This window comes from Pleurodeles waltl, chromosome 7 (assembly GCF_031143425.1).
Source record: "Pleurodeles waltl isolate 20211129_DDA chromosome 7, aPleWal1.hap1.20221129, whole genome shotgun sequence".
NCBI classification, from domain to species: Eukaryota; Metazoa; Chordata; class Amphibia; order Caudata; family Salamandridae; genus Pleurodeles; species Pleurodeles waltl.
The window spans coordinates 512509701-512524133 of record NC_090446.1 but is presented as its reverse complement, the minus strand read 5'-3'; the positions used below and the strand labels follow the sequence as shown (position 1 = coordinate 512524133).

Below are 14433 nucleotides of genomic sequence, written 5' to 3'. Positions count from 1 at the left end.
TGCTGGTAGGCAGGCAGAAGGCTGGTACTTCAGGCTCAGGGAAAGTGATTTTGACTTCCTTGGTGATGGCGCCTCACCCCGCAAGGAGACTAGAAGACCTTGGGCCCCAATCCTGGTTTATAGTCCATCTCCGGAAAGAGATGTGGTTAAGTGTCTGGCTCTTTGAAGTGCACTATTCTCTGTACTGTCCTTTGTCAAAGGGACAGTCTGCCACAGCAGGTGAGCCGACAATTACAACTGCGCCACAACATAGTTTAAGAGAGTAATAGGGGATCACACCTGGCTGTTCATTTTCATTGAAATATGCCTTACAAAGGTTCAAAGGCCTAAGCCATCCCCTCTGCTATGATTCCCTGGTCTAATCGTGCTGACTGTATGAGACCCACCATCTTGCCTGACAATGAGCCCAAGCCCCACTGACCAGTATTTATTCCTTAATCAAAGTGACCTTTGATGTACACAGAAGATGCTTTGCTCCTCATTCTCCAGTGTGTGTTCCCATCCCAGCCCTCAGGGATGTCAGCAATCCACATTTCCTGTATGGGGGTTACAGTACTCACCTCCAGCTAGCCATTCAAGGTCCAGGGCTTCCAAAATTGAACCCATAGGCCTCTGTGTTTTGCACCAAGCAAGCACATGCACACATCCAACACATCATACACACACACACACACACACACAAGTATCACACGCTGGCTGGCACTGATCAGTTACTGTGTTGGCCAGTGTGAGTTAAGTACACAGCGGTGAAAATTTGCATGAGTTGGCCTGTAGGCTCCACTCCACTGACACAGGTAAAAAGGCCTGTTCACACTACTGATTACTGTGAAACACAAAAAGGGTATACTGCCGCCACAGTACTTGTGTCACTTAACTCCTAGTAAGATCAGTAGCCTCTCCCACTATGAGGGTGGCGCTTGGTGTGCTCCTCCCGGTCTAACATGGCTGCATTACCACAAGACAGGCCTATGTAATGGCACACATGCATAATCCGTGTGCACTCATGACCAAACATCAGTGCCAGGGCTCCATATATCAATGCAGTTGGGGCACTAAAGGCAGAGGTGCACATCCGTCACCATGGAGAAGACTTTTGTGTCCCAACAGGGATTAGTCTTGAGCTCTCAAGGAGATCATTCTATGTGTTTATTTCAGTGTCACTAAGGTTGATTAAAATTAGTAGGAGTCAGATATGATCATTAGTGGGGAAGGGGGTGCCAAAATAAATAAGTCTCTTGTTCAGACCTTTAGCTTCTTGGCAAACTGGACAAATGTCACCTTGGCCCCTCTATTATCCATCTTCACGCAGTGCAGAGCCGCCTCTGCCAGCCCATCAAAAATCCTTGCAGTATCTTCGGTGTCTACAACAGAATTCAGAGAGGAAAGTTTGACTGGAAAAATGACTAATGGTTAACCCATTTTTAATATATTATTTATATTGACCATTTACAAAGTTCAAGCCGGAAACTAGATTGTTACTTGGCACTTAAAAGACACTTTCTTATTACCACACTCAAGTGTCCTATTTTATCTTTAGTTGGAGCCCAGAATGCATAAACATCTCTGCAGAAGACCTCAAGCCAACTGAGCTCTGTTTTCTTTTGTTGCAGTAATGGATGCAAGATAGGGAATCGAGAGTGAACGTCACATCCACCATGTTTCACCACCTTTATGTACTTGACTCAGCTCTGAAATGGACACCTCCTCACATCACTCTCTGATGGCCTTTATTTCAGGCCTTCTAAAAAACTACTATCCTCGGATGTCCCTAGGCGAGTTTCCTACCCACCGAGGTGGTTGGAACTGTCAATGCCTCCTTCTGGTATTTATGCCATCTACTCCCTGAGCATTTCTGGCTTATTTCCTATCAATCTATGCTCGCTGGATACAGAAGCACACTCAGTCACCAATCAAACTATATTTGTAATTTTCTATTCCTTTTTTTATTGATTTTCCATAAAAATTCAATGTTTGAAGAGTACAATAAGTTCTTTAATGCTCACACGATAGCTGTACCATCGGAAATGTCTTCCGTGATGCGAAAGTCTGTCAACAGGTTAGGGCAACTGAGATCTCTGCAATCTTTGGCTTGATGAATTACAATTGGGCCCCAAATCTTCCTGAACATTCTTTTTATGGAGATTGCACACCATTTTTTTCAATCCCCAGCAAAGACTATGGGCCTCATTCCGACCCGGACGGGAGGCGGACGCCGCCCGCCGGGCGGAAACCGCCCAAACACCGCCCCGCGGTCAGAAGACCGCGGGGGGCATTTCAACTTTCCCGCTGGGCCGGCGGGCGATCTGCAAAAGATCGCCCGCCGGCCCAGTGGGAAAGCGCCTTCCACGAGGATGCCGGCTCCGAATGGAGCCGGCGGAGTGGAAGGTGTGCGACGGGTGCTGTGGCAGCCGTCGCGCTTTTCAGTGTCTGCTAAGCAGACACTGAAAAGCAATGTGGGGCCCTGTTAGGGGGCCCCTGCAGTGCCCATGCCATGGGCATGGGCACTGCAGGGGCCCCCAGGGGCCCCACGACACCCGTTCCCGCCAGCCAGGTTCTGGCGGTGTAAACCGCCAGAACCAGGCTGGCGGGAAGGGGGTCGGAATCCCCATGGCGGCGCAGCTTGCTGGAGGATTCCCATGGGCAGTGGGAAACCGGCGGGAGACCGCTGGTTTCCAGTTTCTGACCGCGTCGTTACCGCCGCGGTCAGAATGCCCATGAATGCACCGCCAGCCTGTTGGCGGTGCATTCGCTGCCCTCGGCCCTGGCGGATTCAATCCGCCAGGGTCAGAATGAGGGCCTATGTTCTCGAGAACCAGGTATCTACAGTTAGTGTCAGCATCATGCCCCATATCACCAACAACTCCTGTTTCTCTGACAGGAGCATACGTGCTATAGTATAGGTGGTAAGTTCCCTTCATAATTTTTGCTTTAAAATCAACAGTCTCCAAGTTCATCCTTCAGCTTTGTAAAAATCTTCAGTAGCACGTTATACTTTGTTTCATACCTGGGGAAGTTGCAAAAGCAAAACTAGGAAACTACTGGAACACCCTAATGTATTGTTGGCATATCTACTCATCCCACATCAACACATAACTTAAGTTCACAAACAAGGAGCAAGGAAATGCAAGCCACATTAGCATGCCCATTTTCGCCATCATGGACTGTTGACTGTATCCCTAACAACCAAACATCATCAGGGTGCAGCCAAACAAGGTGAAACAATACCTGCATGTCATGTTTGGACTTCTGAAGCCCCTTCCTCTATTCCGTCCTAATTCACAGTAGAATATATACTTGCATGTGCCACAGAGCTGACCTTCTCTGCTGTTAATGAAATGGATGACACACCCTGATAAGAGGCAGCTAATCAAACAAGTTCTTACAAACGACTTTCTTAAAAGCTGCAGTTTGCCAACATCTGGCGTTCTATCTTGAGATTATCTGCTGATGCACCCCAAGCCATTTCCGCAGTTAATAAGAGATCCTATGACTACCTTACCTCCTTCCCAAAGTGTTTTTCTTACCACCATAGCACCTGTATGGACAATCCCTCAGAAAAGTTTATTATAAAGTTTTCTTTAAAGTTGAACGGTTTATGGGGGTGTGGCCAAGATGGCGGGCATGTAGGATGTGTTTTCTGTCCTCCCCATCTCCGGCAGGCACAGGCGAAGCCCCCCCCCAAATGGTGACCATAACGGGCCCATAGTGAGCTCAACTACCCTCTGCCCACTTCCGGACTACAGCAGGGACAATCGGGACTTCAGGACCGCTGCCTGTCGTCCCACAGTGAACTGGTGGCACGGACCCAGTGGTCCCAAGAACGCAAGCACCATGGGCTTACAGTGAGGTCTAATCTGAATAACCCGCCCCAACATCGATGCATGTCACTGGGGAGTAGAGATTGCTGTGCTGATGAGACAACAGAGGAGACAAGGAGACTCCCCTGACTCTCAAATCACCACAGCAGCCCAGAGGGAGGAGCAGGCTGCGCTGACGAGGGAGAGGCACGGCTGGGGAGCAGTCGGCAGGCTAAGGACGGACTTGTGCGTGACCCACATCTACGAAGCAGAAGGTGAGCTCCTTCTCTGCCTGGGAGCCGTGGCTGCCTACTTCTCAGTGGAGACGGGAGACAAACGGGTCTGCACCAGTGGCCCAAGGTCATCACCCCGGGGCCAGGATGCCCATCCTCTTGACTCGGGCAGCCCTGGGGCTTCGCTTCTCGCCTGACCATACCCAGTGAACAACCGACTCTGTGCGGAGCACCGCTGCTGCAGCAAAGAAGCATCTGGGGGGACTCGCAGTGCCAGGGGGGAGCTGCGACATCAAGGACTAAGGGGCCAAGATAACAGAGGTCACGGAGGTGAGACGTGGCTAGCAGGGACCTCTCCCTTCGAAGGTGCTGGTGGAGTGGATAGGAGGCAGACCTAACAAAAAATCCCGGCCCGCCTCCTGTGCCTGAGCCATTGAGGGACAGCTGCCTGTTCCCAGGAGGGGGTGGGTGGCGAGGTTCCACGCATTGCAGGCTGTCATAGGCACAGCACTGTATCGGGTTGTACTGCCTGGCACACGGAAGACCACCTTCACCACACAACCTGCTTGGTCCTAAGGGACCTCAGGGTCTCTAAATATATACTTAAGTGACTGGTTGGTGAGACTTGTCACCATCTCCTCAACGATTAGCTTAAACTCACCACACCACACAATGTCACTGGTCCACCCACCAAGTTTGGGACTCACTGATTGACACCCTGTTGATACCCCTGAGAGGCGAGAGAAGCCATAGAATCCTGATCTTCACATCCTGCACACAGACAGCGTGGAACTCCCGAAGCTAGCCCTCCTTAGTGACAGAGGAACTGAAAGGGCTTTCTTGCATCACCATCCCCTGCAGGCTCTTGGTCATGTGCAAAACCCACAGGAACCCTTGGCAGTGGCCCACAGCATGGGTGAGACATCTTACCTGTCATAAGAGGTGACAGGTGGCAGGTAAAGATGGGAGAGTGGGAGCAGAATGGGACCCTGAGCAGGTACAACCTATAAAGAAGGTAACTTCCCCTAAGGACTTGAGCACTGGACCGCGAGCACTAAGACACACCTTGAAACCCTCAGAAGGGGAGGAACGCAGGAGACCCAAGCTGTGAAACAAATCACCAAGGTACACTCCCTAAATGATATCAGGCAGAAACAGCATTGTCAAGTCCATCTGCTGCTTAGTCCGCTAAGATACACAAGACCTGACAATGGCGACGGCGAAAGTAAAAAACACTGAAAAGACATGCTGGTGAAATCAGTGGGTCTGGGCGTGGCTCGTCCACCCCCACCAATCAGTATACATAGCAGGAGGATGAGGAGACTGACAGCCCTGTCACTCTGCCCTTCCTAGAGGCGTTATTTGTGTTCCTCAAAGACGATCTCCAAACAGTCCAAAAGGACCTCTCCCAAGGCATAAAAACAGTGGGCAAAGACATCGCCGAGCTCGGGGATAGAGTATCGATAATGGAAGGCCAGGAGACAAGTAGAGGTGAGGAAATCGAGCAACTACAACAAGATGCCCTCCATCTCAGAGTACAACAAATAGACTTGCACGCACACGCAGAAGACCTGGAGAATAGGTTTAGACAAAATAACATCTGCATAAGAGGAGCTCCTGCTGGGGCAGAGAAGGGGAATGTTGAAGCATATGCCCCATTCACTCAAATCTTAGAGGCGCCAACAAGCACCACTATCCAGTTGGACTGTGCACACAGAGTCAGCTTCTCACGCTCCGAACATGTCCATCTGGCCGACATCCTGGCCTGCGTTCATGATTTCCCTTTAAAAGAGCAGATTTTGCGTAAGGCACAGGACCAACTTCTCCTTCACTTTCGAGGTCACACAGTGACGCTCTATCAAGACCTCTAAGCATTGACACTGCAAAAGAGTAAAGACTTCAGCCCTGTGACCTCCTTCCTCCGGGAACAGAACATCTCCCAGTCGTGGGGACAGCTGTTCCGAATTATCTTCCGCTGGGACGGGAAGCTCTACCGGATTCGTTCTTTCACGGCTGCGTGTGAACTCTTGGAGATAAACACTGACTCAGACAGAGCAACCTCACCCACCCTCAGGAATGGGAGAACCACAAAGCGCTCCTGATGGTGGAGGAGTCCCAAACCATCTAAATATCTCTGACCTGACCCAGATACTATTGCACAGGAGAGGAGAGCAGTTTTACAGACAATATCAAGGGACCCTGACTAATAAAGCATAGTAGTAATTCAGATGGGTTCAAATCGATAACATAAGTGTGGGGGGGGGGTGGTAAGAGGAGAGAGGGCTGACCTGAACCGGAGTGTGACAAAATGATTGATTGGAACTGGACTGGTGACCCCGATTCTGGAGACATCACTGGATGACAGGTAGCTCTAACTCGAGCTCTTGACCTACCAGGGACACTACGTTCATTGTTGTTAAGTTGGGTTGTTATTGGGGAGGGTACTCATGCATTCGAGTGGGACACACACCCAGAGATAGACTTATATTAACTGGTAACATCACAACAAGACTATCAGCAAGGAGACCATGGAGGTTCTGAAGGCAATAACCTTCCCATTATTCAAACATAATATGCACACATCACACGATAAGTTGCACATCATTTCCATCAGTGTGAAAGGGCTGAACAATCCTGTTAAAAAAAGGGTCCTCTTCTATATCTAGAGCAAATAGGGGTTGAGATTTGCCTAATCCGATAAACACACTTGGTACCTAAATATTGGCATCGCCTCAAATCTAGATCAATTCCACAACAATTTCTTTCATTCGACCCTACCAAGAAATCTGGGGGTAGGGATATTGAACTCTAGTAAATTATGGAGGACAACTGGAGCTAAAATAGCTGAAATTAGGGGACAACTCTTGGCCTACCACATACAAATGGTAGATCAGACTTTTGTACTGGGTACTATATATGCCACCAGTGAAGGTCAGGAATCCTTCTTCTGCAGATTGATAGCGGAAGTAATGACAAATGGAAGCAGGATGGTGCTAATAGGAGTTGACCTAAACGTAGTCTTCAGCAATGAGCTTGACCGCTCTGCATAGAGACAGGGGGGAACCGGGGAACTGTCAAATGAGAATGTGCAATGGCTTTTAGAAATGGAACTGAGGAATCTAAGGAGAGCCCGCAACCCAGTCACTTTTGACTACACATTCAACTCTCACGGACAAATCCTAGGCACGCCTAGACCATTTCTTCAGGACAAAAGACATTCAAGATTTGATCATCTTGTTAGAAAAAGAACCTTGATCTCTCTCAGATCACGCAGTGGTGTTAGTGGATGTAGCCATACTCCATCGAGACCTGCACGTCAACACTGGCGCCTATGTGCAACATTCTTAGTTAAACCGGACGTGGTCAGTCAGATCCAGACAGCGCTTACTAATTACCTGCAAACCAATGAAATAAGAAATACACCCATTACACTACTATGGGACACTCTGAAGGCAGTGACAAGGGGGGGGAATTCATAGCTCTATATTTGGCAGACAAAAGAACACGCAGGGAGCAAAGGGAGAGGCTCCAGAATCAGGTGAGGGACCTGAAGCATATCCATCAACACACAGATCCCCCGAGGGTCTGGTGACAGTTAGAAGCTGCTATGAAGCAACTAGCGGGCTAGATACAGACAGGGCTAAATAAGCACTACTACGCCTTAAACACACCTTCTACCTGGGGAGTAATAAATGTGGCAGACTTCTAGCTAACCGGCTCCAAGCTCAGAGACAGGAAATGAGAATGGAGGCCCTAGAGGGAGAGAACGGGGAAGTGATCACGAAAGACAGTCACATAGCAGCTCATTTTCAGAGGTTTTACACAGATCTAGTCATGGCTGAATCCCTCACCGAGGATGGCCCCACACAGTACCTCCAAGGGGCAAAAATGACCCGACTTACCAAAGAGCAGAGGTCTCACTTAGACCGCCCAATCCGTATTGAAGAGGTTGTATCAGTGTAGGAAAGTACCATCTTGTCTGGCATGTTACCCCAATTTTTACTGTATGTATGTTTGTTTTTGCCTGTGTGTCACTGGGATCCTGCTAGTCAGGACCCCAGTGCTCATAATGTATGCCCTGTATGTGTTCCCTGTGTGGTACGTAACTCTATCACTGAGGCTCTGCTAACCAGAACCTCAGTGCTTATGCTCTCTCTGCTTTTAAAACTGTCACTGCAGGCTAGTGACTAATTTTACCAATTCTCATTGGCACACTGGAACACCCTTATAATTCCCTTGTATATGGTACCTAGGTACCCAGGGTATTGTGGTTCCAAGAGACCCTATGGGCTGCAGCATTTCTTTTGCTATCCATAGGGAGCTCAGACAATTCTTACACAGGAGTGCCACTGCAGCCTGAGTGAAATAACGTCCACGTTATTTCACAGCCATTTTTCACTGCACATAAGTAACTTATAAGTCACCTATATGTCTAACCCTCACTTGGTGAAGTTTGGGTGCCAAGTTACTTAGGGGGTGATTCTAACCCTGGCGGTCGGTGTTAAAGCGGCGGCCAACCCGCCAACAGGCTGGCGGTCCAAAAAATGGAATTCTGACCCTGGCGGGAACCGCCAACACAGCCCGCCAACTTAACACTCCGACCGCCGCGGCGGTACAGACAAACAGCGCGGCGGTCACCGCCAACAGGCAGGCGGCAGACAATGTACCGCCCACACTATCATAACTCACCAATCCGCCACCTTTTCCGGGGCGGGAGCACCGCCGATAAAAACACGGCGGAAACAGACTACGAACGGGAAAACGCTCACCAAAACACACTCCACGAGTACGGAGGACAGCATGGAACCCGAATTAAACATCCTACCTGCTCTCGTCTACCTTCTCATCTACCACGAGTACGAAGTCCGGCGCAGACGACAACGGTGAGTACTGCACCTACGACACACGGGAGGGGGAGGACGAAAGGTTACGGGCACACACATATGCGCCCCCCCTCCCCCCCCAACCATGTACTCACCAATGCAGAGCACCAAGTCACAGTGACACCACCCAAACACCCCTGAAAAATGCTAGGACATAATCATATTTGGATTAAATATTTATGTACCAAAAAGCTCCAGAAAATTAGCGTACAACCATGAAAGATATCCACAACAAAACAAATGACATACACATCAGTGTATAACTGAAGTACCAAGTCCTGCACATCCTACGAATTCAGCATGTCCGTGGGCCAAAGTCTTGAGAAACAAGGGCAAAGCCCACACAGGAGACCTGAGTCCTTTGGAGAGAACACTGCAGGGGCATCAGATGTAAAAACTACAGGCACCTCAGGGGGAAAGGAAGGGGGGGGCACCACAGCCACATGAGTCCACGACGCCAGATCCACGAGGAGCCACCATGCCCACGGGACCATCCTGGGGAGTGCAAAGCCACAGTCTCTCAATGTCTCTACAGTGGGTGGGCTGCCCACTGGGCCATCCTGGGGAGTGCAAAGCCACAGTCTCTCAAGTCTCTGCAGTGGGTGGATTGCCCACTGGACCATCCTGGGGAGTGCAAAGCCACAGTCTCTCAAGTCTCTGCAGTGGGTGGATTGCCCACTGGACCATCCTGGGGAGTGCAAAGCCACAGTCTCTCAATGTCTCTACAGTGGGTGGGCTGCCCACTGGCCCATCCTGGGGAGTGCAAAGCCACAGTCTCTCAATGTCTCTACAGTGGGTGGGCTGCCCACTGGACCATCCTGGGGAGTGCAAAGCCACAGTCCATCAGGTGGATGACAGTCTCCACTGGTCAAGGAGGAGGCATGGTGGGCACAGTGAACCATCAACGGTGCTTGAGACGGCGGTGCCCTGTTCAGCGGTGCTTGAGACGGCGGGGCCCAGCGGAGCGGTGCTTGAGACAGCGGTGCCCAGCGGAGCGGTGCTTGAGAGGAAGGGCCCAACGGAGCGTTGCTTGAGAGGAAGGGCCCAGCGGAGCGGTGCTTGAGAGGAAGGGCCCAGCGGAGCGGTGCTTGAGAGGAAGGGCCCAGCGGATCGGTGCTTGAGAAGAAGGGCCCAGCGGAGCGGTGCTTGAGAAGAAGGGCCCAGCGGAGCGGTGCTTGAGACGGCGGGGCCCAGCGGAGCGGTGCTTGAGACGGCGGGGCCCTCTTCAGCGGTGCCTATCTCCACGGCGGGGCCCTGTTCAGCGGTGCTCTTCTGCCCCGCGGGCCCTGTTCAGCGGTGCCTATCTCCACGGCGGGGCCCTGTTCAGCGGTGCTCTTCTGCCCCGCGGGCCCTGTTCAGCGGTGCCTATCTCCACGGAGGGGCCCTGTTCAGCGGTGCTCTTCTGCACCGCGGCCCCTGTTCAGCGGTGCCTATCTCCACGGCGGGGCCCTGTTCAGCGGTGCTCTTCTGCACCGCGGGCCCTGTTCAGCGGTGCCTATCTCCACGGCGGGGCCCTGTTCAGCGGTACTCTTCTGCACCGCGGGCCCTGTTCAGCGGTGCCTATCTCCACGGCGGGGCCCTGTTCAGCGGTACTCTTCTGCACCGCGGGCCCTGTTCAGCGGTGCTCATCCAGCAGGTCAAGGGAGCCAGACCTGGCCTGGACTCCCTGTTCAGTCGCCCTGGGACCGTGACGTTTCTGGACCCTTCGGGGACGGACTCCTGGCCTCCTTAGTGTCCTCCTTCCCAGCTGGGATGTGGCATGTGGGGTCCACCTTCTCCGCGCTCCTGCTGCCCTTCCGCTCCTTTGATGGGGCTCTCGGGCCACTGGTCAAGGAGGAGGCATGGTGGGCACAGTGAACCATCAACGGTGCTTGAGACGGCGGTGCCCTGTTCAGCGGTGCTTGAGACGGCGGGGCCCAGCGGAGCGGTGCTTGAGACGGCGGTGCCCAGCGGAGCGGTGCTTGAGAGGAAGGGCCCAGCGGAGCCTTGCTTGAGAGGAAGGGCCCAGCGGAGCGGTGCTTGAGAGGAAGGGCCCAGCGGAGCGGTGCTTGAGAGGAAGGGCCCAGCGGATCGGTGCTTGAGAAGAAGGGCCCAGCGGAGCGGTGCTTGAGAAGAAGGGCCCAGCGGAGCGGTGCTTGAGAGGAAGGGCCCAGCGGAGCGGTGCTTGAGAGGAAGGGCGCAGCGGAGCGGTGCTTGAGAAGAAGGGCCCAGCGGAGCGGTGCTTGAGAGGAAGGGCCCAGCGGAGCGGTGCTTGAGACGGCGGTGCCCAGCGGAGCGGTGCTTGAGAGGAAGGGCCCAGCGGAGCGGTGCTTGAGAGGAAGGGCCCAGCGGAGCGGTGCTTGACAGGAAGGGCCCAGCGGAGCGGTGCTTGAGACGGCGGGGCCCAGCGGAGCGGTGCTTGAGACGGCGGGGCCCTCTTCAGCGGTGCCTATCTCCACGGCGGGGCCCTGTTCAGTGGTGCTCTTCTGCCCCGCGGGCCCTGTTCAGCGGTGCCTATCTCCACGGCGGGGCCCTGTTCAGCGGTGCTCTTCTGCCCCGCGGGCCCTGTTCAGCGGTGCCTATCTCCACGGCGGGGCCCTGTTCAGCGGTGCTCTTCTGCCCCGCGGGCCCTGTTCAGCGGTGCCTATCTCCACGGCGGGGCCCTGTTCAGCGGTGCTCTTCTGCACCGCGGGCCCTGTTCAGCGGTGCCTATCTCCACGGCGGGGCCCTGTTCAGCGGTGCTCTTCTGCACCGCGGGCCCTGTTCAGCGGTGCCTATCTCCACGGCGGGGCCCTGTTCAGCGGTGCTCTTCTGCGGGCCCTGTTCAGCGGTGCCTATCTCCACGGCGGGGCCCTGTTCAGCGGTACTCTTCTGCACCGCGGGCCCTGTTCAGCGGTGCTCATCCAGCAGGTCAAGGGAGCCAGACCTGGCCTGGACTCCCTGTTCAGTCGCCCTGGGACCGTGACGTTTCTGGACCCTTCGGGGACGGACTCCTGGCCTCCTTAGTGTCCTCCTTCCCAGCTGGGATGTGGCATGTGGGGTCCACCTTCTCCGCGCTCCTGCTGCCCTTCCGCTCCTTTGATGGGGCTCTCGGGCCCTTGCCTCCCCTAGATGGTGTGGGTGGTGAAGTGGCCGCACATTGCTCCTTGGGGGCAGCCCTGTCGGTCCTCGCACGGCGGTCCTGGTTTTGGCGGGTCCTCTTGCCGGGGGGGGGGGGGGGCTGGACGTGTCCTTGCTGCTGATCGATGTGTCACTGCTGGCAAAGGGTGGGCTCCAGAACCCAGGCACAACAGTGACACCCGAAGCTGGGCTGGTGGTGGCTGCGGTGCTCTTGGGACTCTTTGAAGATGGATGGGGGAGGTCATCGGGGGGAAAGAGGTTAAGGTTAGCCAGGAAAAGTTTTTTAGGGCCAAGGTAAAGGGTAGGAGAAGTGGAGATGGAAGTGGAGGTAGAGGAGGTGGTTGTAGGAGAGTCAGGTGTGCTGTCATTGGGTGAAGGTGCTGGTGCTGTAGGCTGTCGTGAGGTGGATGGCTGTTGGGTGGGTGGCTGCCTGCGTTTGTGTGTCTTGGAAGAGGGGGTGACAGACACAGTGGGAGAGGACACAGGGGATGTGTACATGGCAGTGGGGGTGGTGACTGCACGAGTGTGGACTGTACTGGAGGGTGAGGTGGTGATGGAAGCACTGGCTGATGTTGGGGTGCATGCAGGTGTGAGTGTAGACGTCACAGGGAGGGAGGAGGGAGACGAGGAGGAGGGGGACACAGGGGTGGCAGTGGCTGTTGGCATGTCTGCATCTGGGTGTTGCTCGGGTGAGTGTTTGCGGGATCTGTGGTGCTTGTGTTTGGATGAGCTGCTCTTGGGTGTTGAGGTGTGTGCAGGCTGGTCTGATGGTGTTGATGGGATAGGCTGAGGAACAGGAGACAGAGACAGGCTGGAGGCAGTCAGAAGAGGGAGGCTGGAAACAGGGACAATGGCTGCCGTCAGTGCTGAGGCCAGAGCAGTGAACGCTCGTTGATGGGCAGCCTGACCCGAATGAATGCCCTCCAGGTACGCATTGCTCTGTTGCACCTCCCTTTGCACACCCTGGATGGCATTCAAAAGGGTCGTCTGCCCAACAATGAGCGTCCTTACCAGGTCAATGAGCTCTGCACTGAGGGCAGCAGGGGCAACAGGGGCAGGGGCTGAGGTGCCTGGGGCGAAGGAGACGCGCGCCTTCCTGGGCGAACCGGCACGGAGCGTAGACTGAGGGCCTTCTGGGAGGGCGGGGCTGGTGCGCTGGGTGGCGGCTGTACCTGTAGAGGCGGGGGGCACGGATGTTGCCGCCACCCCTAGGGAGCTCCCATCCGAGGACGTGTCGCTTTCGCTGCTCTCACCAGCGGTCCCCGTCGTGGTGCTCCCCTCGCCCTCCGGATCACTGGTGCCCTCGGTGTCTGTTCCTGGGCCCACCGGGGCCTTGTGTCCTGCAGCTCCCTCGTGCTCCGATGCCAAATCTCCTCCGCCTGATGATGCTAATGCACACATGCACAAGAAGATGGAGAGAAAGGGTGGGGGGAGAAAAAAGAAGACCAGGTTGAGTGCATGCAATGTCAACACCGTTGGCGGAGAGGACAGACACAGGTGCCTAATGCACTAAGCCGCGCATTCGGGGTACACAACTCAGTACTACTGACTAAGACAACAGGCCAAGAGACGTCAAACGCGCACATGGGAGATGCTGGACCTTCAATGGCTGTACTTGTCACCCTACCGAGGTGGGGGCCGGGGGCACAGGGCCATGCCTAAGGGAGAGGACTACACTACAGAAAGCGCCCTGGCCTAATGTCACCCACAGCCCTCCTCCCCCACCCAGACGCCTCCACTGCGCAGAAAGATAGGAGAATGTGCTGATACTCACCCCCTTGTGTCTGCTGTGATGTCTTAAAGCGCCCATCCAATTCAGGGTAGGCCACCGCCAGGATCCGGGACATCAGGGGGGTCATGGTGCGACTGGCACCCCTCCTAGGTTGGGAGGCCATCCCCAGCAGTGTTTCTGCGGTCTTCCTTGTTCCGCGGCGGATGTCCTCCCACCTCTTGCGGCAGTGGGTGCCCCGTCTGTTGTGGACCCCCAAGTTCCGGACTTCCTTGGCGATGGCACGCCAAATCTCGATCTTCTGATGGGCGCTGACCTATTTGACATGTACAGGGTGGAAAGGAGGAAATCATCAATGGCCTGCATGTTAGATGTAATTGGCCCCCCCCCACCCACTTTGCCATATGGCACATGCTCTCATCTCTCGGGCGTTGCACTCCTCATTCGCCCCCCACCCCACCAACTTACATCCACCCCAATCCACACAGGCATAGCCCATTCCATTAGCACCCGGTGTACTCACTTGTTGGTCTGGAGGACCGTAGAGTAGCGCATACTGGGGGAGGACCCCATCCACGAGCTTGTCCAATTCTTCAGACGTGAAGGCAGGGGCCCTTTCCCCAGTCGCAGCAGCCATTGTATCTTCCAGACCGAGGTCACAGCAGCACTTGCAGTATAGGTCCTCTCCTGTG

General features: G+C 54.2%; 1 protein-coding gene across 3 annotated transcripts in view; it reads right to left on the bottom strand.

Moving 5' to 3' along the window:
* LOC138304284 (RING finger protein 112-like) overlaps nucleotides 1-14433 on the bottom strand; it is a 216941-nt gene that overhangs the window by 17535 nt on the left and 184973 nt on the right. For all 3 annotated transcript variants that reach the window (XM_069244216.1, XM_069244215.1, XM_069244217.1), the window contains one exon: nucleotides 1246-1361. In XM_069244216.1, the coding sequence (XP_069100317.1) occupies nucleotides 1246-1361 (116 nt within the window). The remainder of the gene's footprint in view (nucleotides 1-1245; nucleotides 1362-14433) is intronic.